Source organism: Salvia miltiorrhiza, chromosome 3 (genome assembly GCF_028751815.1).
Source record: "Salvia miltiorrhiza cultivar Shanhuang (shh) chromosome 3, IMPLAD_Smil_shh, whole genome shotgun sequence".
Lineage (NCBI taxonomy): Eukaryota > Viridiplantae > Streptophyta > Magnoliopsida > Lamiales > Lamiaceae > Salvia > Salvia miltiorrhiza.
Window position 1 is genome coordinate 30,218,390 of NC_080389.1, and position 24,897 is coordinate 30,243,286.

Sequence of the window (24,897 nt, forward strand, 5' to 3'; positions counted from 1 at the left end):
TTGCACCAAAACCTTAAACTTATTACACTTCCTAGGGAGCAAATCAATCAAGAAAAACGAGGACAACAATCCAAACAGACACAATCCAGAATCGCCAATAAGTCACCATCAATCATGTGATGTACTTAAAAGAAACAGGCAAGAAGAAAAGAGAAGGGGACCATTCGCCCCAAGACAAACAACACAGGGCACCACGACCAAGCATGCAACGAAAAGATAAGGCATCATAAAAACTGCATGCGGCACAACCAACAACGCAAACAAGGCAGAACCATAAAACCTCCAAAACTCATAGATCACGCCCCTCCCCCACAGAGAAAAACATGCACTGTCCTCAGGGCACAAAAGGAGAAGGTTTAAGAACATCCCTGGATAGGAGTGCAGCCAACACGGCGACGGCGGTAGAGAGTGCGGCGACCACAACCTGTAAAACGAGCAACCAGAAAAACCCACAAAAGAAGACAGCAGAAACAAGAAAGAAAAGAAAACAAAGTAAAAGGAAATAAATCAAAATGTACAAAGGTGGGTAAAAGGGATGCTCAGTTGGGGCCCCGAGGGGGGCCCGGGGGAGGGTGCCAGAACTGGTCCTGGTTCTGCAACGAGAAGGCGGCCCACTGTCTCTCTAGGTCGGCGAGGTAGTAGTTGGTGTCGGTTAGTCCGTGGTTGGCGTCAGTGAGGCCCTGGTTGTATTCGCCAAACCGAGCATCAAAAGACGACACCTGTTCACGCAGACGCGTGACCTCTCCGCCAATGGTGTTCACCTGGCCGTAGACGTCGCCCAACTGCGAATGCATGGGCGTCACATAACCACCAAGATGGTCCAGATGACCAGATATGTCGTCGATCCTAGCATAGAGGCCGCCCACCGAGTCCTCCACTGAATCAAAACGGGAGGAGACCTCCTGGCGGAACTGGCCAAAGGACTCGTCAAAATGGGCCTGAAACTGCTGAAAGGCATTTGAGGGGCCGTCCTCAGGATCATAAACGAAAGCAGGTGGTGGCACAGGTTCTTCGTACTCCGCCTCCTCATTGTCCTCATCATTGTCGTCTACGACATGGCGCGCCGAGGATGACGTGCCCTCGCCCCGTTGAACTTGCTGCAAAATGGAACGGACATTGTGGCGTTTGGACTGTGGAATGATGGTGAAGTCTTTGGCCACAAAAGTCTTGAGCTCAGAGTGATCAATCGTCCTTGTCTCAGCGGCGCTTAGGTGCGCGGGAACCTTGGTCGGCGGAAAGAGGCCGAAATGGAGGGCCAGGGCGGTGGAGATGGGGCTCAGAGAAGGCTTGAAACCCCCATGCCGGGCCATGCTGTGAAGCTGGTTCCAAATGATGGTCGTGGCGTCAATCTTCTTCTTCCGCTTTGCACACCATAGCATGTATAATTCAGTCTCATTGACTTTGTTGGCTTGCTCCTTGCCCAGAATGCAGAATGACAGGAATTTGTGGAGCACGCCGATGTCGGCGTCAATGAGTTGGTTGCTCGGGGCACCTTGGCCGGTCCAAGTGGGCAATCCAGTCAGTTCTTTCCAAGCCTTAGCCGGCACCCACGTATCCGGGAATCCCCTCAATCGCTTCGGGTGAAACCCAAAGGCGTCACTCATAATCCGGTAGGTGACGACGCATGGCGTATTGAGCATGCGGCAATGGAGCTGGGACTTGTCTGCGGTAATATTGAGTGTGCAAAGGAACTCCAAGTGCAATGGGAGCAAACCCGGCGGCGTGGTTTGGGAAAACTTGTAGAGTCCCAAACTCTTCAAATGTGCCGTGACGTCTTGGTCGAGTTGCGCCCTTCGGAGCAGGGGCCAATCAAGACATCGAGGCTGATTCACCTTCTTGCCTTTAAGGGCCTTCCATCGAGTGCCCTCCCAGTCTTCAAAAATAGCAAACGGAGCATTATAGACATGCCGGATGTCCTTCGGTGGCGAGGGAGGGCGGGGAATCGGCGAGGCTGGCTGCCGGCTAGAAGAGGCCGGCTGGCGACTGGAAGAGACCGGCTGGCGGCTGGAAGATGCCGGCTGGCGGCTAGGCGAGGCCTGAGAGCTAGGCGGGGCCTCATCTTCGCTTTCGTCGACGACGAGGGGGCGGCGGCGCTTGTAGGTGGTGAGAGGTGCCATGGGAAGAGCCGGAAGTAGACGGCGGAGGCTGTGCTGACGGCGGGGGCAGTGCAGACGGCGGCGGTCGTGGAGACAGCGGAGGTTGTGGGATACGGCGGCGGCCGTGAGCACGGCGGCGGCTGTGGACTGCTGAAAGCGGCGCTGCTGAACTGAGGGCCGGGAGTCGCCGCGGCTGTGGGTGTTGCAGCAGCGGCGTCTGAGCTTCGGCGGCGACAGGTGAGAGATGTTAGTGGTAGGGGGGCGTAGGGAAATAGGTAGTGGTGATGGTTTGGAGGGCAGCGGTGGAGGTGGTGAGTGGTGGCGGTGGCTGTTTAGTGGTGGTGGGTGGCAGCGGGTGGTGGTGTTGTTCAGGTGGTGGTTGCGGTTGGCGGTGGGTGGTGGTGTTGTTCAGGTGGTGGTTGCGGTTGGCGGTGGGCGGCTCTTGGTAGTGGGGCGGTGGTTATGGAGAATGGTGAGGGAGGCGGAAAGGGGGGGGCTGATGGGGGGAAAAGGAGTTAGGGTTTAGATTGTTTTTAAGGGGAAGGGCGGGCCGGGCTAGGAAGGGCGGGCTGGGCTGGGCTTGGGGTGTGGGACGGCGGCCGCTGTGATACGGCGCCGCCGTGACCCCCCTTCGTGATTTTTGGGGTAAGGCTGGTTTAAAAGTGGCGGCGCCCGCCGTGTAGCGGCGGCGCTGTGGACGGCGGCCGCCGTGACACGGCGCCGCCGTCCCCCTCCTTCGGCGTTTTGTGTAATCGTGAAGGTTCAACAGGATGTAAAAGCGGCGGCGCCCGCTGTGATGCGGCGGCGCCGTGGACGGCGGCCGCCGTGAGACGGCGCCGCCGTCCCTCCCCTTCGGCCTTTTGCTTGTTTTTGCTATCCGGCTGCCAAAAATCACATCCTTCAGCTCGGGGATAGTCCGGTAAGCCTATTTCCTGCAATACCACAATAAAAACCAATGAAAACCCACCTAAAACCAGTAACAACAAGATACAAAACCTCAAGAACACACACTACACAAAACATAAAAGGAAAAGAGAAGAGAAGAAACGTGGGTTGCCTCCCACGAAGCGCTCTAGTTAAGGTCGAGAGCTCGACGGTAAGGAGCTTGTCAAAACGTTGGATCGTGGAGTGCTTGGGACTCCACTACAGCGGCAACCACGTCATGCTCCAAGTAGGGCTTCACCCTATGCCCATTGACGGTAAACGTCTCGTCGTTGTTCTCCTTGCTTAAGACTACAACGCCATGAGGGAGAGTCTCCTTAAGAATGAAAGGGCCACTCCAACGAGACTTGAGCTTGCCCGGGAAGAGTTTCAACCTTGAGTTGAACAAAAGCACCTTCATTCCAGGTTGGAGATTCTTGGGGACAATACGGCTATTGTGCAACCTCTTGACTTTGTCTTTGTAGATCCTTGCATTCTCGTACGCCTCGTTGCGCAATTCATCAAGTTCTTCCATTTGCAAGGCTCTTTGCTTCCCCGCGGTAGTAATGTCGCAATTGGTGGCCTTGATTGCCCAATAAGCTCGGTGCTCAACCTCCACCGGTAAGTGGCATGCTTTACCGTAGACAAGGCGGTAGGGGCTCATTCCCAGGACTCCTTTGAAGGCGGTGCGATACGCCCACAAGGCATCATTGAGCTTAAGAGACCAATCCTTACGCGAGGGTTGGACAGTCTTTTCCAGTATGCCCTTGATTTGCCGATTACTTGTTTCGGCTTGGCCCGAGGTCTGAGGATGATAAGGTGTGGCCACCTTGTGAGTGATGCCGTTTTTCCTCATAAGCTTCTCAAAAAGCTTGTTGCAGAAGTGTTTGCCTCCATCACTGATTATGGCCTTGGGAAATCCAAACCTACATAAAATGTTCTCCTGCACAAACTTCAAGACGACATTAGCATCACATGTCCTTGTAGGGATGGCCTCAACCCACTTGGACACGTAATCGACGGCAAGCAAGATATATTCATAACCGTAAGACATAGGGAAGGGGCCCATGAAATCTATGCCCCACACATCAAAAATCTCCACAACAAGAATGCTCGTGAGGGGCATTTCATTCCTGCGCCCAATTGTCCCAACTCTTTGGCACCGATCACAAGCAAGATAAAAAGAATGAGCATCTTTGAAAAGAGTTGGCCAAAACAAACCGGATTGGAGGACCTTATGAGCCGTCTTTTGTCCACCAAAATGCCCACCACAATGGGCTTCATGGCAAAGCCTCAACACTTGTTGTTGCTCCACATCCGGGATGCATCTCCGGATCACCTCATCCTTCCCCAACTTGAAAAGGTAGGGATCTTCCCAATAGTATTGCCTGCAAGTAGCCAAAAACCTTTTCCTCTCTTGGGATGTTAGATCGGGTCTTAATTCCCCACAAGCAAGGTAATTGACAATATCAGCAAACCAAGGCACAGAGGCAATTTCATAAGTATGCTCAAACGGGAAAGACTCATGTATGGCATCATGGCTCGATTCAACCACATTATGCTCAAGTCTAGATAAGTGATCGGCAACGGAGTTTTCACTCCCCTTCCTATCCTTAATCTCAAGATCAAACTCTTGCAATAATAAAATCCAACGGATAAGGCGTAGCTTAGCTTGGGACTTAGTCAATAGATACCTTAATGCCGCATGATCACTATGGACAATTACTTTAGACCCAATAATATAAGCACGAAACTTGTCTAAAGCAAAAACCACAGCAAGCAACTCTTTTTCTGTGGTAGTGTAATTCACTTGTGCATTATTCAAAGTCAAGCTAGCATAGTAAATCACACGCAACATTTTGTCAACACGTTGACCAAGAACGGCCCCCACAGCAGAGTTTGAAGCATCGCACATAATCTCAAAAGGCAAAGACCAATCAGGTGCAACAACAACAGGTGCAGTGCTTAACTTGAGCTTCAGCAATTCAAAAGCATGCATACAAGTTTCATTAAAATCAAAATCCACATCTTGAGCAAGCAGACGACATAAAGGTTGGGCAATCTTAGAGAAATCCTTAATGAAACGCCGGTAAAACCCGGCATGACCTAGAAAACTCCTAATGCCTTTTACATCAATTGGTGGGGGTAATTTTTCAATCACCTCCACCTTAGCCCTATCAACCTCTATACCATCTTTTGACACCACGTGGCCAAGAACGATGCCACTAGTCACCATGAAGTGACTCTTCTCCCAACTAAGAGTTAACCCACTCTCTATACACCTTTTCAAAACCAAATTAATTTTACCCAAGCAATCACTATACGAATTTCCAAACACGGAAAAGTCATCCATGAAAATTTCAACAAAATCACCTATCATTTCCGCGAAGATCGACATCATGCACCGTTGGAAGGTCCCCGGTGCATTGCACAGCCCAAAAGGCATCCTCTTCCACGCAAAGGTACCAAAAGGGGTTGTGAACGCCGTCTTGTCCTGGTCCTCCGGCGCGATTGCTATTTGGTAATAACCTGACAAACCATCAAGAAAACAGTAAAAATCATGACCAGCTAAACGATCCAACATTTGATCAATGAAAGGAAGAGGGAAATGATCCTTCTTTGTCACGGCGTTTAGCTTCCTGTAGTCAATACACATACGCCAACCCGTGACCGGGCGGGTCGGCACCAGCTCCTTGTTGTCATTCAGGACAACCGTGATTCCCCCCTTCTTGGGCACCACATGCACCGGGCTTACCCACTCACTATCGGCGATAGGGTAAATGATCCCTTCCGCCAATAGTTTGAGTACCTCCTTGCGTACTACCTCCATGAGGACGGGGTTGAGTCTTCGTTGACCATCTCTCTTAGGTGTCGCTCCATCCTCGAGGTGAATCCGATGCATGCATGTGGCGGGGCTAATACCACTAATGTCGGCAAGGCCCCAACCAAATGCCAACTTGTTGCTCCTTAGCACTCCCATCAATGCCATTTCTTGCTCATGCGTGAGCTCGGCGGATATGATCACGGGCTTCTCCTCTCCTTCTTCCAAGTACACATATTTGAGGTGTTTAGGGAGATCCTTGAGTTCCAACTTGGGCTTTTTGCACTTCGTGGCATCTTCAAGCACCACAGGCTCATCAATGGGGAGTTTGTCTCTTCGTTCTCTCTCTCTTTCCTCGGCTTCCCGAGCAAACTCCTCCATGTCCGCCGATCCTGCAAAGATCTCCATTATCTCTTGTTCCTGCGCAAAAACCATCTCGGCAAGGCCATCAATAGCATCTATATAGGAGCAGTCATTAGTGAAAGAAGATGATGGCAAAGCGCGACTATGATGCACAGAAAAAGACACAGACTCTCCTAACACGGTCATTTTTATTGTTCCATTTTTCACATCAATCAACGTGTTAGTGGTGGCCATGAATGGTCTTCCTAGCAGTAAAGTGTGTTCCTTGCCATTCTCATGGACTTCTCCTATCTCAAGCACAACAAAATCGACGGGCACAATCAAACCACCCACTTTAACTAGGATATCCTCAATAACCCCGCGAGGATACCTAACTGATCTATCTGCCAATTGTAAGCACATTCTAGTGGGTTTTAAATCGCCTAACTCTAATTGCTTAAAAATAGAGTACGGCATCAAATTAATCCCAGCCCCCAAATCAAGCATACCCGAGGCCTCCTTACCGTTCCCCAAAGCAATATTGATAACAAAACTACCTGGATCTCGTTGCTTGGGTGGCAAGGGCTGCTGCATGATGGAATTGGCAACCTCGGACACAAGAATCTTCTCGTTGTCCACAAACTTCCGCTTTTTGGACGCCAACTCCTTGAAGAACTTCACGTAAGCCGGGACATTTCTGATCACGTCCAGGAGTGGCAGGTTCACGTTCACCTTTGCCAACATGTTGTAGAAATCGGTGAACTGTTGGTCCAGCTTTTCATTCTTCAACCGGTTTGGGTAGGGAACCGGTGGCTTGTATGGCTTGGCAGCCTTGTGGAGCTTCACCTCGGGCTCCTTCTCCTTCTCCTTTTCCTCCTCTCTTGGCTGCAACGGCTCCTTTACTTGCTCTTCCATGCGAGCTTCTTTGGGTGGTTCTTCCACAGGGGCTTCCACTTTGTTATTCACCACCTTTCCATTGCGTAAAACAGTAACTGCTTGGGCTTGGTGGGGCTGCAATCCTTGTCCATGGAGCTTCCCTGGTTGTTGTTGCTGCTGCATCTGGTTCAATGTCCCGGAGAGCTGCCCAACGGTTGTCTCGAGACGCTTGATTGTAGCCGACTGGGACTCCATGCTCTGCTTGGTCATCTCCATAAAAGATTGCATGGTGTCCTCGAGAGTCGGCTTCTGTGGTTGGGCTTGCTTCTGAAACTGCTGAGGAGCAGTCTGAAATTGCTGCTGCTGCTGCTGAAAATTCCCCTGCTGCATAGGGAGTTGTTGGTACTGCTGATACTGCGGGGGCTGTTGCTGGTAAGCTTGAGGGTAGTTCTGCTGCTGAGGAAAGGGGAACTGCTGTTGAGGTGGGTAGAACTGCTGCTGGTTCTGATACCCAAATTGCTGAGGAGGACGGCGGAATTGATTTCCTTGATTTGATCCCGACCCTTGGCCAGGCGCTTGGTTCCTCCATCCAGAATTCTGCTGAGTTCTCCACCCCGAGTTGTAATTCTGTTGCCCTTGATTAAACATGGGCCTCTGCACAAATTGAGGTCTCCCCTGGTATCCTTGGGCAGCGTAGACCTCTGCCTCCCCTTCAGGTGTGAACTCCCCCATTCGGTGGCACTCGTTGGTTCCGTGGCTAAAATCGCCACATATGCCACATCCTTCTGCTGGCGGTGCCTGAGCTGGCGGTGCTTGAGCTGGCGGTGCTTGAACGGTTTGAGGCTCCACCTGATTCATTCTTAGATGCTGAACTTGCCTCATCAGGTCCGCTACTTGCTTCTGCAGCTCATTGTTTGGGGCTACAGCATTGGCTTCGATCCTCCTTCCTCTGACTGATTTTTGTTGAGAACTCGCGGCAAGAGTGTTGAAGATCTCCTTGAGCTGATCAGCTGTCTTTCGGGCAATGTTGCCCCCAGCGGTACTATCCACCATAAACTGTGCCGTCTGAATCAATCCGTCATAGAAGAACTGCATCAACATGACGGGAGCCAACTGGTGCTGCGGGCACTGGCGGAGAAGCTCTTGAAATCTCTCCCAAGCCTCGTGAAGGGGCTCGTCAGCTCCTTGCATGAAGTTCATTATCTGAGTCCTAATCTCCTGCGTCTTGTGATTAGGGTAGTATTTGAGCATGAACTTCTCACTCGCCTCCGCCCATGTGGTGATGGAGTTTGGCGGCAAGGACAGTAACCACGTTCTAGCCCGGTCCTTGAGTGCATAAGGTAAGCACTTGAGTCTCAACTGATCCTCGGTCAGCTCCAGTAGTGGGAAGGTCTGCACTTGAGTGCAGAAGTCACGGATGAACTGTAAGGCGTCCTCACTCGGCATCCCATAAAAGAGCGGCAGCAGGTTTGAATCGTTGGGCTTCAGATTATAATTCCGGACCGCCGTGGGAAGCACTATCGCTGACGTGCTAGTGGCCCCAATAACTGGCCTGGAAAAATCTCCCATGTACTGGACGTTCTGCTCCGCCATGGTTTCTTGGTCAGGGTTGGGCCGAGCTTCTTCTTCTTCGTCAGAGTGCACAGAAGGTGTATCCTCAATGGCTTCCAGAATGGGGTTGGCAGTGATTCTCTCTTCACGGTCTCCCTCTCGAGACTGAGATTCCACAAGAATTCTCGAACTGGACTCGGACTCCTCCTCCAGGCTTAAAAGGACCTCCCTAGGTCGATGAATGTTGTCGTAGTAAGGTGCAAGCTTTCTTTTCAAGCTGCGGCGACCTTGCATACACAACACTAGCAAACCAAATCAAACGCACCGGAGGGAGAAAATAACCAAGTCAAAAGAAATAAACAAAAATAAACACGGAAAACAATGCAACACAATCAAATGCCTAAAGCCTTCCCCGGCAACGGCGCCAAAATTTGACTCATCCAAAAACACCTAGCGGATGGACTCGAATTTATACGAGGTCGTCCTAGGGCGGTAAGGTGACTCAAGTCGTCTCACAAGGAAGACTTAGCAGGGCTCTAATCGTATTGCTCACAAGAAACAGAAATAAAACCTAAACACTCTAATCGGTAATTGGGGCTGGCACTGACTAACGCTCTAACACCGGTACGTAATTGAAATGAAGCAATAAACATTAACTAATGCAGAGACATGTACGAACACATATAAGAACTAAGAACACGGCATTTAAACATTAACGGAATCAACTAGGGTTTCAATCTTGAACTCTGAACCAAACAATCATAAACTCATAAGCATCGACGATTAATTACTATCTAGGCAAGAAACTAAATCAGGCATCCGATTCCAACTTAAGAAAGCTTCAAGACCATTAAAAAGATTATTAAACATCCACCAATAAGATAATTTGAAAGCAACAATTATAAACCAACGATTCTAACAATTTAAACGAGATCAAACGTCATCAATCGCAAAACATCACATTCACCATCATCACAATCATCAAGGCATTAACTAAGAATTCAAATAAAACCAACGATTCAATTAACTAAGGAAAATAGAGGAGTTCTTACACAACGTAGCAATCCAATGAAAAGCGATCCGATGAAGTGATAGTTTGAATCACAAACAATCCGATGAATCCGAAAGCGAAAATCAAAGTTTAGGAACTCTAAAAATAATGGAGAATAATGGAAAATCGCCCTAGAGGCTCTGCTGATCGGAAGTAGTAAATAAAACCCTAAAAATGGGTTTTTATACGAAAATCCGTAACTGCCGGATTTGAACAGGCACGGCGGCGGCCGTGAGACGGCGGCCGCCGTGGGACGGCGCCGCCGTGATGGCCTTTCGCAGAATCTCCAAAAACATGCACGGCTCGCGCCGTGGGGCTGCGGCGCCGTCTAGACGGCGGCCGCCGTGGCGCGGCGGCGGCCGTGGGTTGTCTTCGAATTTTGCTTCAATCAATGCTGAAAAACTTGACAACTCTCGAATCCTGCACAGGACAACAGTATACCGAAAAGGTCATCGAGCACGTGAAAAATAAGGCAAAGAGGAATAAAACATGCTCGAAAACACGGTAGAACACTAGCAAGTACCGCCCAAAAACGAGGTAAACACAAGTGGATAAACATTGTTAACGGATAAGATATTTTATGCAAGTGGATAATTAAGCATGTGTTAATTATCCAATACTTGATGGCTAAGTAAATGGGGTTATATAAATAACACCTTTCTCTTTCATCCCCATAACAGACGTCCATTTCCTCTCTCTCCTCTCTCTTTTCTCTCTTTTCTCTCTTTTCTCTCGACTGTCATTATCCAACGCCATTGATGAGCTAGTAAAAAAAAAAAAAAAACTTTGTAAGCTACTTTTTATCCCATAACCACCGATTAAACCAAGCTGAAAACACTCGTATATCCATAAAACAAAAGCTGGACGAAGGTTTGAGCTAGGAATCAAGAAAGTGGAGTTATACTGTTCGTTATACAGATCATAAGAGTGAGTCTCTAAACACATGAATCTACTTATATCTAAGCTTTATGAGCATGTATATAGATGATTAGAGTATTAAAACAACTCCTAATTCAAGTTGAAGATCATGAAGAGAGTGAGGATTCGAGTATATAAATGAGCCTTAGAGATTGTAGTTATGATAGTTGATGGAATAAAATGATTATTAGAAATGGGTGATAACGAATATGAGTTCTTGAGCATGCTATGATGTTAAGTGATGGTTTAGATTGATGATTAGAAGTGATGAAATGAGTTTTGGTATGAGTTTGTTGTTGAGAATTATGTTGTTGTATTCAAAATAGAGATGTTTTTGAGATATATGAGTTTTAAGTACATTTTGGAGAAATTTTCGTAGGCCTTACTGACCTACTGTGATCGACGGTTTGTCGATGTCAAATAGCTTTGAACATTTTATAGCAAGTCCATACATGAGTATTGAGTACCCTGGTAAAATTTCAAGTCTTTTCAACTTCGTTTGATATTTCTTTAAAATGCAAAACTTAAACTGCACATTATTACCGAGAATTTCAGAAAACAGGGGAAAGAGTCTTTCGTTTCAGTAGCTTCCTATGTGATCTAGCTTTCCAACTTTTTATGGTATCAACCTTATTGTGTTAGCTAGATATTCACCGAAGATGAGCCCAGTTTGACAACGTTTACTATTTTTGAAAAATTGTAACCTTCGGTTGCACAAAACTGCCAGAAATGGTAGATAATGGTAAAAACGTCATATCTCTCAAACCACTTGGAGTTTTCGACTCTACTTTTTTTTTAAAAATGAAACTAGACTCGAAAATCTTTCTTTCGGTATGAGTCTCGAGTCCAGGAGATGTCGGAGTCAGAACAGTTTAAATTTTGAAGTTGAGTCAATGTAAAAACAGAGCATGTTTTGATGATGTTTGTTTGTGATTTCTTATGTGCCTTATGTGATTGTGTTACCTATGTGTTTGAATGAGATTAGACGAACCTTATATGAGAAATAAATCGAGACTTAGAGCCATGATTTTCTTGAAACCTATCCTTGAACTTAAGGATGTGAGATGAGTGGAGAGTTTATATAGAGTAGAGTAAAGAGATAGAATATGAGATAGAGTATGAGATAAGGCCTGAGAATTAGTCAATGAGTTCTAATCGAGATTCATTTTATGACATGAACTTTCGATGATGATGATGATCCCTGAAGACACGAGAAGAGCAAGGAAGTAAGTAACTCCACTTTGACGGGAGATTTTGAGTAAGGTCTTCAGGTGGGCAATATTTTGAGTATATGTTTATCATATGAGCTTTCTAAAATGATTTGATGATGTTATGAGATTAACAAATGTTTTTGAGATAAATGATGTTTGAGAACTGTTTGACTTGCCAATTTTTGATGTTGAGCTTGTATGTTTACCCTCTACTGATGAGATGAGACGAATTCGGTCCTGCCACAAGCGGGATTTTGTGCACAGAGGTGACTGTGAACCGTCTTCGGGTCGGCCGGTCACGGTACTTGAGAGGGAGGCCTACTTCTCAGTACCTTAATTAGAATGATGAGTTGTAGATGCGGTACATACATGTCGAGTACTTGTCTGCAGACACTTAATTATGATGTTTAGGGTTAAAACTGCTTGCACAGGTTCTTTTAAGATATAATTCCTGTGTATTGCTGAATTGTGGCAAGTTCAATTTATAGCTCTATGAGCAGCTTTGTTTTTCGGCGATATGTCCACTGAGTATTTATGTACTCATGCCCTGCATGTATTTCTAAACGTGCAGGATAAGCGGAGGGGGAGTATGGTGCGGTGCTGGTGGAGAATGTTTCGGGTTGACGTTTTCTTTCTCTATCGTATGTCTGTTTTGTCGATAGAGTTTTGATATGAAGTTATGTTAAATAGAGTTTGATGTTTAAGATACTTAATTTCCTTTGAAAATCAAGCAATACACTCACGGTCATATGTCTTCATACATATAATCGATTCGCCTTTTGCTGCGATACTCTGCATATTATTCTTCATTATGAAAAATGAGCTATACCCGTTTTGTTTTTGTTCGTGAAATTCCTGATAATCAAAAAGATATAACGATGTTGACGATTTTACCCTTGGATTCATTTATGATGATTTCCTAAACACCTTTTGATGTGAGCTTCCGCTTGATGTTTGACCTATACATCTTGTCTTTTATTCCTTTAAAATAGTCGTATCGATACTCGATCCCCGCTATTACTAGTGTCGGAATCGGGCTGCGACAAGAACACAATCAAAAACAAGAATGGGTAAGAAATCTAGCTCATCGATGCCTCCGAAAGATAAAGAATGATAGAATTCTCAAATCCTCAATAATTAAGCACAAAATTCACCAATAAACACAACTTATAGTAAAATCAACCTTGACATTCCAAACAACTGAATCTCACAAGGTATGTGTATCACTCAACTCTCAATTTGATGGAATATATAGGACGTGTATGCTCTCATCGAATTCAATGCAATGCAGATCTCTTACCATAGGCTTGTCAATCGTCTACAATCTCCATCGCTAAAAATGTGCCAGGACTAAGATCAAAAAGGTCTTTTTCTTCGGGTTATAATGTAGGGACATTGGTTAAGGTAGGAAAATATAGGCTAAGTGACTTAAAATAATTTAAGAACACCAACCTTATAGCTTCACAAATCAAGTATGGAATAAATTCCATCTTCCTCCCAACTATGCCACCATAATCACACAACTCAAGGGATTTAATCATCACAAAACAGAACTAAACACTCTTTTATGCTCTCCATTTACTTCCAACAAACAAAGTCGATTTTCTAACAAATTTCTCAATATACACTCGACTTCACACTTTTTCTTTCTTTCTTTCTTTCTTTTTCTGGAACAACTTTTTTTTTCTTTTCTCAACAATTCTTTTTTTTTTCTTTTCTTTTCACAACTTTCTAGAGCTTATAAGAGTAAATAGTAACACAAAATCATCCCTTCTTTTTCACAACCCACTATGAATATTCACCACACAAAGATCCCCATATACTTCATCACCCCCTATCATCCGGCTAAAGAATAAAAGCTAATTAGGCTCAAAGTGGATAACAAAGGATAATTTTTTTTTCAAGGACAGTGTTTGGGATAATAATGTGGCTAACAAAAGATGGCCTAAAATCATCTCCTAATCCAGGGCACAACAGCAACCTCGACACAGAAACCATGGCAAGTTCTAGAAGATCACCACATGCATGACAAAACTCACAATAAAGAATAAATTGTGTATGATAAATAGTTATGGCTCAAAATCTCACAGGTTTATTCAACGTCTAAAAGTCAAGGTCAAAATCACTCTAGAATTATGCAAATTAGTTCCAATTATGCTTAAATCATCAAAGAAAATCAAACTCCAAATTTTTTTTTTCACAGAAATCATCATTGGCATCTCACCAGAAATCTAATGGAGCATTAATCATCTCAAAAACAGAACAATCACACACCACCAACCAAGCAGGATAAAACAATAAAGCCAACAAAAAGATAAAAGTGATACACATATCTAATCTCACCCCCCTCCCCCAAACTTATTACAGAACATAAGTTCGAATGTAAGTTTGGAGGGATGATGATATGTGTGTCACTACTCACAGAAAACACATGTTCCACGGTGGTAGTATGGACAAGGCGCGAGTTCCCGCATCTTCCAAGCTCAACACTGCACTAAACTCTCAAACAAATCAAAGAAAACAAAGGAACAAAAAGAAACAAAAAGAACGAAAAACAAAACAAAGAAGAAAAATAGTTGGGTTACCTCCCAACAAGTGCTTAATTTAACGTCTAGAGCTCGACGATACCTCATGTTCTCAATGAACATCAAACACAGCGGGCGTGACAGACCGCCTAACACGAACAGAGACAGAGGACTCATGCGCATCGGCTGCGTGAAAGATAACTCTTCCATTCGGCACATCTATCATAGCCCTCCCCGTAGCTAAGAATGATCGACCAAGAATCAATGGCGGATTTGTATCTTCAGGAATATCGAGGACCAAGAAATCCGTAGGGAAGACGAGCTTGTCAACCTTCACAAAGCTGTCGTCAAGCTTTCCTCTCGGCTTCACTCTTGATCTATCCGCCATCTGAATCTCCATTGAGGTCGGCTTGAGATCTCCAATTCCCAACCGCTTGAAAACAGAGATGGGCATCACATTGACACTAGCCCCTAAATCGCAAAGAGTCTTGGGAAAGAGCTCTCCTCCAATCTTGCACTCAATGGTGAAGCTACCCGGATCTTTCTTCTTCGAAAGTAGCTTCATTGGCAGCTCAGTGCCCACAGCTGTCGCCTGCGAGATTTTCCTATCCTCATGACCCATCTTCTTGGTGTGAACGACTTCCTTTTTTTCTTTATCATTGGTAGAGGAACGGATATTGGCAGAGAAATGGTTGATTTCTCTGCTCTGGCTGTTGAGTTCTGAACTTTGCTTCGCTGCTCTGCTATCTTGAGGCTCTGCATGCCGGTCTGATTCTTCAAGTAGCCTCTCTAGCTCATCCACTATGCGTCTATGCTCTGCCTCCTCGGGATTGGCAATTTTTTTCTCATTCTTGCAATGGGGGATCTCCAGCTTGATTTCCTTGGCATCCTTGCCGTCCCTTTGCTCTAGCCGATCCCGCTGCTCTGGCTGATCCCGCTGCTCTGGCCCACTTCTCACTTGAATTGCGTTACACTTTTTGCTCGGCTTCTCAGCACATTGCTCTTCAAGTACCTTCCTCTTCATCAGCCTATGGGGAAGTGGACCCTTTGGAAGTATTCCCTAAGTGGAAAAGGAGCCTTGTGTGGTTCCTCAATCAGAGATTCATGCTCCTTGCTCGTCTCCTCACAGTTTGCCAGGAAAAATTCAATCGCTTCCTCATCTTCAGGAGACACAGTGTCATCGAAAATCGCATTGCATTTGCCCATTGGATTGACAGTAGTGTTGCTCGGGAATTGGCTCGACTTGTGCTCCGCGGCTGCTTGGTTGGCAATCTGACCAATTTGAGTCTCCAACATCTGCACTTGCTTGGACAGTGCTGAGAAATTTTTTTCAATATGACCCACTTGGAACTCCAAATTGGTCATTCTTGTATTAACAGTTGTCTTCATACTAGACATCTCTGTTAACATCTGCTGCATCATATCCAACATTTGAAATTGAATTTGCTCAATAGTTGCCATCGTATGCAGTGCCTGAAAAAAAATGAGAAATAAAAAATAAAAAGAAACAGTAAACGCCTGAAGTTACCTAGTCCTATCGGAAATATTAAAGCAACTTCTAATCAATCCCCGGTAACGGCGCCAAAAAGTTGATCACTAATTTCTTGGCAACAAAAACTGCAACTAACACAGGCAATTGTAGCAAATAATAAGCAATCGAGTATCGTATCCTCAGGGACTGACACAACGAAATAACTCTAGCTATCTCCTAAACAGACTTAAGTAGTAGACATGCAACAGAACGTAGAGATTGGTTGGCTTAAATTAAAATGCAAATAACGATAATTAAAATCACGTAAGAAATATCAAATATAAAAGACAACTGATCCTAGGGATATACTTTCACTAATCAACTACATGCATTTAATCTATTAATTCAATTACCAATTTAATCCAACCCTGATGAGAGATCACAGAACTATTCACAAGCTTCTCTAACGAACACCTATGAAAGTAGATTAATTTACCCCTCTTCACATTCAAGACTCCAAGGAATAAATTAACTCCCAAGCGTACACAAAGAATAGCTCCCTATAGTTTCACTTATCCCATTCAAGTATCAAGGCTACTACTATATCATGCATTCCTGAATCGGCTGAACAATTATCGCATTCAAGTCTTCATATCGAACAACTAGACATGTAAATTATTGGCCAAATAATTGACAAGAAATTAATCACCAGGAATCATGAATCACAAGTTGGAGGGCAAATTGATATCAATAAATCATACACACATAATTAATCAGCTATGTACAAACCCTAGGTTCAGATTAAAAGAACTAGCTAGACATATTAAACGAAAGTAAAAATATAATTAATGAGAACGCAATTGAAAAAACTGAATTAAATAAAACTTTGAATAAAACAATTGTAGCGGCTTGAATCTTCAATCTTGTGGAAATTCAATCCAAGCTGTAAAAACTGGAAAGCAATAATAATCTAAAGCTATGAAACTGAGAAAATAAAGTTTTGGACTGAAAAAGGAACCCTAGATAGGTCAAAAGAGGACCTATATATAGGCACAGAGGATAAATACAGTATAGAGCTCGAAAATACTGATAAAATCCGAAAATCCCGCAAAATCCCGAAAATTCGGAAATTCCCGTCGGGCACTATTTACTGCTGCGCGCGATTTTCTTGTTTCGGCCATATCTTTCTCGTCCGAACTCGGATTTGCAAACCGTTTGCACCTACGAACTCGTATCGAGACGAACTACAACTTTCATTAATAACAACAGTCCAAATTCGAACTCCATATTTCTGTAAAATTCATCAAAGTACGAGCAAGTAACATTTTTCACAATATAAAGCAATTTAAGTACAAAACAATCATCAAACACTCAATTTCCTATAAAATTAACATCATAAGAACATTAAAAACCATAGAAACATGAGTGTTATCAATGATATCGGTCTGACTGAACTATCCTCTGATAGTCAGGAAGAGTGATATCATCTCTGTTTTAGCAAACACGACTGAAGCCCTTACTTGCATCAGTTAAGTTCCAGCAACTTAACTGATAACTCTTTACTGAAGAGCTTTCAGTATCAGTCGTCAACCCTGTTTGGTCAAAACTGATTTCAGTAAAACAGGCGTCTTTGTTTGCATGTAAAGTTTCATTTTGATCTTTGACTGAGATCCCTCCGATTGAGGTCGGTAGATTAATTGAAAAATAGCCTATAGATGTATTCCCCCCCATACACCTATTCGAGACCGTCAGGACCTAACAGTGTTAATTCATAAAATGAATTAATTAAATTATTAGAGTAAAAATAACTCTAACAGTTTTGATTCCACAGAATTTTCGCAAGCTAACAATATTAATTTTAAAATATTGAAATTAAAATATTTATATTAAAATATTGTTATTTTAATTTATAAAAAAAAATAGAAAAATGAAAGGAAATAAATATAATTCAATAAAACTCTAATCACTTTTCACATTATTACCTTCCACACTTAAAACACTAAAGATTGCCTAGATGAAGGAAGTATGTTACATATCTACAAATTCTTATTTGCTATAAAAAGAAAAGTAAAGCCATTAAAGCACGGATGAGATCCTTTGTCCTACAGTTTAGTGTGTTCCACCATGTCCCACTATTAATCTCTCGATTGTATAATTGTTTGTTATAAAAATAAAAATTATTATTGTATAATAAACTATAAATTTATCACTAAAAATGTATATCCTAGTTTTCGAATTAATTAACTCAAATAATTCATTACTAATTCAAATATACATAAAAATAATAATTATAAATCCTAATTATAAATCCTAGTGTGTTCCACCATGTCCCCTTCTTAATTATCTTTTTTTTAAAATAATTAAAAATTATAACAAGTTAAAAGTTGGACATAGTGAAATACATTAAATTTTAGGACAGAAGATCCCATCTGAATAAAGCGTCGCGTCTTTTGGGTACACAAAAACAATTTGTTGCACCTTCTCCAAAATCGAAGATCCAAGTCCATCAATTTTATACATGCTAATTTGATTATGTTTCTCATGATTTTTATTCGTATAAAGGAAGGTGGCACAAAGTTTCTCTTCACACGAGAAGCATAACATAATTGTTACAATTTTTTACAGAGTTGAACTAAAAAGTAAAAAACACAGTAAAATAAGAAAAATAATAGAAAATGACCTTATCCTTCATTCAATATAAATAAATGAAAACCACAACTAGCTTAAGAGTGTGGTAGGTTGCAACCTAAATACGATCTGACTGGTATGCATACCAGTAGTCAAGTTTGAAGGAGCACCTGCTTCAACGGATCTGGTTGATTCACCTTTGGAGGAGTCGAATGCTCCGACTGAGTAAACATGATGAGTATGTGCATAAGGATTATAGTGAAACCCAAGAACGACATGCAAAACGCAACTTCTCCCCATGAGAATGGAAAACGTTCCAAGAATTTGACGATACCAAGGACTAGGAAACACGACCAGCAAATCACAACCTGTCCATCAAGAGCAAGACGTGTATAAAAGAGATCACAAGTTCATGTAGTGGAGCAACTTATTGTATAGTTGTATCTACCATTAAAGATTTCTTTGGTCTGCCAATACCATTGGGCATTCCAGGTCCAAATGTGTCTGTCTCGAGATGTCGCTCCAATAAAGCATCCTGGTTAAAAGGACAAAGCTCCTATTGTTCAGGTGATTCCATGTTTATGGGAGAACTATGTCATATAAATGGATTAAGTGGCCTTTTGGGACACATATCTAGCATGAAAAGACAAAAATGCTCCAAAATAGGGGCTAAACAATGCACTCTAATAAGTAGACATCACTAGCATGGTAAACAAGAAAAAAACTAATATCACTAATCCATAGGTTTATTTGGTTATGTGTCTACATGTATTACTATATTGACCAAATTCTACTGAAGATGTAATAATCTGATTGAATAACATAGAAAGAACTAAAAGTTGTCATCTATAGTAGCTTTCTACTCAGACATCTCAATTTGTGACATACATTGGTATTGAATTTAAAATATTCCCAATCACACTCATTTCTTAATCTCGAATCATGCTAACAAAATCTAGAGCAATATAGTATGGCCAGTCATTCCATGGTGTAAATTGAACATATAATCATATTATAGAATTTGTTCTTGACTTTAATGTAGATTTGATTGTAACAAACTTTCAGTATCTGTCGAGCACAAACCTTTATAGGACAAACATCTTAGCGAGTTTAGAGGAGAAACCTTGAAAAATCAATGTAGTGTGTGAAAAAATCTCAATCTTTACTATGAAGCTTGGAACCAAAGTGAAAGAAGGTAGAATTAATTAGAAAAGGGTAAGAACAATTGGTTAGAGGTAATTAAGCTTCACTGTTGAATTGGGAAACACAATGAGATATGTATATAACAATGACAATTTTAATATATAATATATTATGAAAATAAAGAGCTAAAAGATGATTATGGCAAGGTGAATGTGAAGGAGAACTTGAAGAAATATAAGATGTTGTAATTGATTATAGATTAATAGTGATGTGATGAAAATGTGTTTGTTGATTTTGGGAAACAATAATTTTAATAGATTTCCCTATGGGTTTTCACCATAGATGTTTTAATGAGTCCCAACCCTTGAGTCTTCGGCTTGCAAGGGTATTAGGTTTCTTTTTGCCTTGTTCTTCTAATAATATATCACTATTTCATCATTCACCTATACAAAGGATTCTAATTCAACATGAAGTACCTCAATCTAAACTGGAACTAGTTTACACATTTATTCAAGTGCACCACTTTAGTGACTTCCTATTCAAGATGTTGCTTTTGCACGAGTAACATTTTTCAGTATCCTGTGTTTAAGAAACCATTACCTTTGCAACAAATACGTCTTTGCACCATTGTGCAATCCCACTACAAGTTTCAGGTAATTCCTGCATTAGGTGCCGCTCGATATGCACATGTACCTACAATAGGAGATTGGAAAGTTTAGCAACATACTTGTGGAACCTAAAATACTATATATATGTATGCCTAATATATAAACTTAGGTATGTTAGTTAGCTTGTAGGTTTAGTAACGGATAAATTTGGATAAAGAGCCCTGTATTTTGCATCGAAATTATCAAAAACGAGAAATTAAACTGAATTCTTGCAAGGACCCAGAGATCTAAAAATGGAGGAAAGAGAAAGAAGTTTGCATTTATTCCATGATACATTGTTTTAGTCTATATCCATGGGTGAGCATAGACTTGCCCATTTTGAGTTCAGTAGTATCATTTTCAATGTGTGAGTCGACCTAAACTAATTGGTTTTTCTATTGGCTGAAGGCATGAAATGTTACTTATGTTCTCACTAACATATTCCTAAGAGTATATATTTCAAGAGTAGAGAGTTGTTACATATATAGCCAGTTCAAGAAAAGTATATGATTCAATACCATTTTTTTTAGGTGTAGGGATAGGTAAGCATTTATATGCGATTCAGTCTACATAAGGAAACATAAATTACATACTACAAATTCAACATTTTGGTATGTCTAGCATATTTTTTTAAAACTTCATTTGCATTGGATTGTTGGCCATTTGGTCTATCTATGTATCCTTATCTATTCATCTTCACATTGTGGCACTACCTTAGTGAAATGTTTTTGTACATCCGCTACATATCAATTTAATTCCTTGAAAGCTTATGAGTATTATGTTCTATCAAAAAGATGTCATGAAAAAAATTGAAGATTGGATGTGGATAAGCATTCAAAAAAATTCAGCACTTCCCCACAACAATTAACACACTTCTGAATTTTTATTAAATAGAATTAACAAAAACTCATGGCATACCGTAGAAGAACGTCCCTTGAAGATTCTCAAAAGGGTAGGACAAGGTTCGGTTTTTGGAATAGCAATTGTAATATTATAAATTGCAGGAACATGTGATCGCAAATGAGTAACAGCTGCAACAAAACCCTGAATATAGAAAAAAAATATTACTAATAACAACAAGTTTATAGTTATCTAATTAAAAGACAATGGGCACATTATAACCTAGCATTAGGCCCCTCAAACTAATTTAACTTCAAGAAAACTTGCAGTATGTCAGATGAACAATTTTTACTAAAATGATTATTGTCTAGGAAAACTAAATCATCGGTGAGATGACCTAAGAGACACGACGATCTCAACTATCTAATTTTCATTTTTCTCAACATTTGATCCACATAACTAACCTTGGTACGTGGAATAAGGACATTCCTTGGAACAGGCAACCCAACAGAAGAAGCATATTGTTGGGCTGCTATGAGTTTTGCCTGGGTAAAACGAGTTCCTTCAACAAAAAGAGCCAACCAAAAAGGTAAAGGAAAATCATTTAGCCCCTCAAATCCAGACTGCAATTAGACATCAAGAAAAATAACATTAATGGACTGAAGAAGTTCTACAACCCAAACTGATGAGAAAATGTATAAGAACTGCAGACCTTAAGGGTGTTTTCATCTTTAACCCAACTTCTCTGGAGAAATATATAACCAGAAAACCACATTGACCATCCTATGACCTGTGTAATAAATAGCATTGTTAGTGTCTATAAATTTAGCTAATTTTCTGAAATGAAATATACAAAGAAATAACTCGAAATAATATTTTCATTGCAAAATTCTTGACATAAATGTTATTTTACGACATGGAATACCAATTTGGGGTTTATTATATGCTCTTCGGATGTAGAAAGATATAACCTTGAAGTTTCATTCCCTATACCATAGGCAAAAGTGATGCATTTAGAAAACTTACAGGGAGGCACAATAGCTCTTTCTTTATAATGGCTAAGCAGCTACCAAGGCAACCTGCACGCTAGCAAAAGTGAGATGACCATTTAGTCAATAAGAATAACCCCATAAAGCACATATACAGAAATATTTTCATTAAGTCAAGTATAACTGACTAATGATGTTTAGTATGAATTTGTAGCAAACCTGAGCTAATACCCATCCAACAAGCCAATCAATATCACTTTTGTGGTTACAAATGACAAGTGCTCGCTCCTTTCCTAAAATTTAACTAACCTTTAGAAGAATATCCCAAATCTTATATTGTAAATTTCTGACTAAATAGCTCAATATTTGGGAAAAAGGCTTGGGTGAGTGCACATGGTAATCAAATAAAAATTCCTTACCCATAATTTCAATGATTTCTTTATCAGCAAATAGCTCAACCTGCAACAACAATTACTCACCCTTGTAATTTAACAATACAACAAGAGGGATACCCAAAACTTGTAATTCCTTACATTATTAGTGTATTTTGTATAATATATCTTGTAAATTATTCTCGCACTTTTTTTATTTGTGTTAGTGTTTCCATTGTTTACTATATCATGCTTATTTATCAAAAATTAAGCTACTTTCATGCTAGAACAAAGCAAATAAATTATTTACGTTCCCCTTTCTTTTTTGGGTGGTTGGGTGCAGAAAAGTAAACATGATACTCAAATAGTAAATAATAAAGTATGTTACTATAATGGAGATATATGGAATAGTTGTCTAAGGACGCCCCTGCTATAATGTAATGTACCACCGGCGAGAAACGAAAACAAAAACGCAACCACGTATGTATCATATCTAATATGATACTTCCAGGACACCTTATTATTTGCCCACCAGTCGAAAAGCCAGACGAGCTCCAGTGATAGTAGTTCCATGATTTCCTTATTGATCCTTCTGTAAGCATTTCTTGAGAGTGGACGAACAAGGACATAAAAAATTGCCTGAAATTGATGGGAAGTATCAATATTAGATTGATGAGAATCATTTAGGCAAACAAACAAAAAAGTTAACATCATGAATGCATTAAATACTCTACTACCATGCACATGATAACGTGTACTTGCTCGGACTTAGAACTTCAATGACCCAAAGTCTGGACCAAAGATAACCTCTTACATCATGACGGTGACACATTTAACATTTGAACTGGAAACCAAAAGGGATTGAGTGCAGAGATATATTTATTTTAAGTTAATGAATATACAAAATAAGTCATGTGCTATGAGGATCCTATTAAGGGCAAATTTTATAAAGCTTGAGCTCATTAGCTTAACAGATTCTTGGGTTTTGAGTCTGATGGTATGTGCAATTCACTTGAAGGTGTAGGAGTTAACGGGCTAAACATGTACATGTTTATCTAATAAATACATGAATTTGTCATCATTCATTTAGTCGAAAGCAGTATCTACCAAGTACACAACTTACAACAATCAATTATATTCAGAAAAGCAAAGCAAGGTTCAAATTCAAGGTTATGGAAAATAATTTGAACAAGTTGCCAAATCATTTGTTCCATGGAATACAAAAGCTAAAGGATGCCTTTTTAACTTACCCACCAATTCAAATGTTCTTTTTTCACCTCACTTTTGATTACAAGTACATCAGCTAACTTTTTTTTAACCTGCATTTCGGCTAACTTTGCTCTTTGTTTATCATTTTTTTTACGGAAAGCCAATTATGTATAAATCCTTGAACAAACATATTCCATACATAGAACACACCTAAATTGAGAATATAATAATTATATTTTTTTTTCTCTCTCGTTACTCACGGAGATTTCTTGAATGAAACTTCTAATTTTTTCATGTATCCGTGCAGACACAAAGAAAATCAAATCTTCAACTAAGAGTCTCTCAAGGCCTCAACATTAAACATCGCATGCTTAAATGTCACCTTCAAATATTCCTCACCATTCCAATGTCATGTGAAACCTCAACCTTGAACAAGTCCATATCTTGAATTAGTTCTACTAAATTGATTCTGGTTATTTGTCCAATAATCATAGAAAGCTTGCTAGATCCAGAAACAATACAACATGAATTAGGAATAAAGAGCAAAAATGGGGGGAGGAGGGTGGGCACGTATACCTGAAGCAGGTTAACAATGAGGCCAGACAAAATGAAGAGGAGACCTCCTAAAGGGAGGATCACTGCCGCGGCGATAGCCATTACAGAGCCTACATGCAAATGAGGTTATTTGCTAAATTTATGAGAATTCAGTATTTTTAGAGAAGAAAATATCATAAGTTTCCTGTAGTTTTCAAATCGTTTCTCGAGATGAGCAATGTCGTTTACTAATAAGAGTAAATCTAAGTTTGTCCTAAATTTCTTATGAATGGATCGAATGAGTTTGAGAGATGAATGTTTGTGCGAGAATATAGGAACACAAATAATTGGTTAATTTGTTCTTTAAAAAAACATGAGAATTGGTTAACTGAAAGCTATGACGGTTTAATGCAAATCTATTTATAATAAATACTATATAATTGCAAAATATATTCCTCTAACCTCATTCATCTATAATGCTATGTGACTAATAAATCATGTTAGAATAATATTGTCGTGGCCCGACTTCTAGCTAGTGATGGTGTAGATCGAGTATTACGCGATTAACATCAAGAAGGATCGAGTCAACCACATAAATGAATATAATTACAATTTAATCATGTTTATCAAGACATAATTAAAAATAGATATGACTTTCATAATGGACATCATGCAAAAACTATTTAGGCATATAAATTACACGATATATGGAAATGACACTAACACTATTTTATTATATAAATGACACTGTAC

At 41.2% G+C, this 24,897-nt stretch overlaps 3 protein-coding genes across 3 annotated transcripts; all 3 read right to left on the reverse strand.

Annotated features, from left to right (window-relative positions):
- Positions 1 to 3,204: 3,204 nt before the first annotated feature.
- Positions 3,205 to 5,756, reverse strand: LOC131018638 (uncharacterized). The gene is made up of 3 exons (XM_057947353.1): positions 4,851 to 5,756; positions 4,327 to 4,463; positions 3,205 to 4,191 (listed from the first exon to the last, which is right to left on the reverse strand). The coding sequence occupies exons 1-3, from the start codon at positions 5,671 to 5,673 to the stop codon at positions 3,205 to 3,207; spliced, it is 1,947 nt and encodes a 648-aa protein (XP_057803336.1). The 5' UTR covers positions 5,674 to 5,756.
- Positions 5,757 to 5,768: 12 nt separating this feature from the next.
- LOC131018639 (uncharacterized) lies at positions 5,769 to 7,914 on the reverse strand. Its single transcript, XM_057947354.1, has 4 exons — positions 7,756 to 7,914; positions 6,738 to 7,560; positions 5,940 to 6,584; positions 5,769 to 5,779 (listed from the first exon to the last, which is right to left on the reverse strand). Exons 1-4 carry the CDS (start codon positions 7,912 to 7,914, stop codon positions 5,769 to 5,771), a joined length of 1,638 nt encoding a protein of 545 aa, XP_057803337.1.
- A 10,426-nt stretch (positions 7,915 to 18,340) lies between these two features.
- LOC131014049 (1-acyl-sn-glycerol-3-phosphate acyltransferase 2-like) lies at positions 18,341 to 24,405 on the reverse strand. Its single transcript, XM_057941973.1, has 11 exons — positions 24,187 to 24,405; positions 22,918 to 23,040; positions 22,450 to 22,489; positions 22,250 to 22,323; positions 22,068 to 22,127; positions 21,754 to 21,831; positions 21,506 to 21,664; positions 21,120 to 21,245; positions 20,155 to 20,247; positions 18,860 to 18,946; positions 18,341 to 18,779 (listed from the first exon to the last, which is right to left on the reverse strand). The coding sequence occupies exons 1-11, from the start codon at positions 24,265 to 24,267 to the stop codon at positions 18,564 to 18,566; spliced, it is 1,137 nt and encodes a 378-aa protein (XP_057797956.1). The 5' UTR covers positions 24,268 to 24,405; the 3' UTR covers positions 18,341 to 18,563.
- Between the last annotated feature and the right edge of the window lie 492 nt (positions 24,406 to 24,897).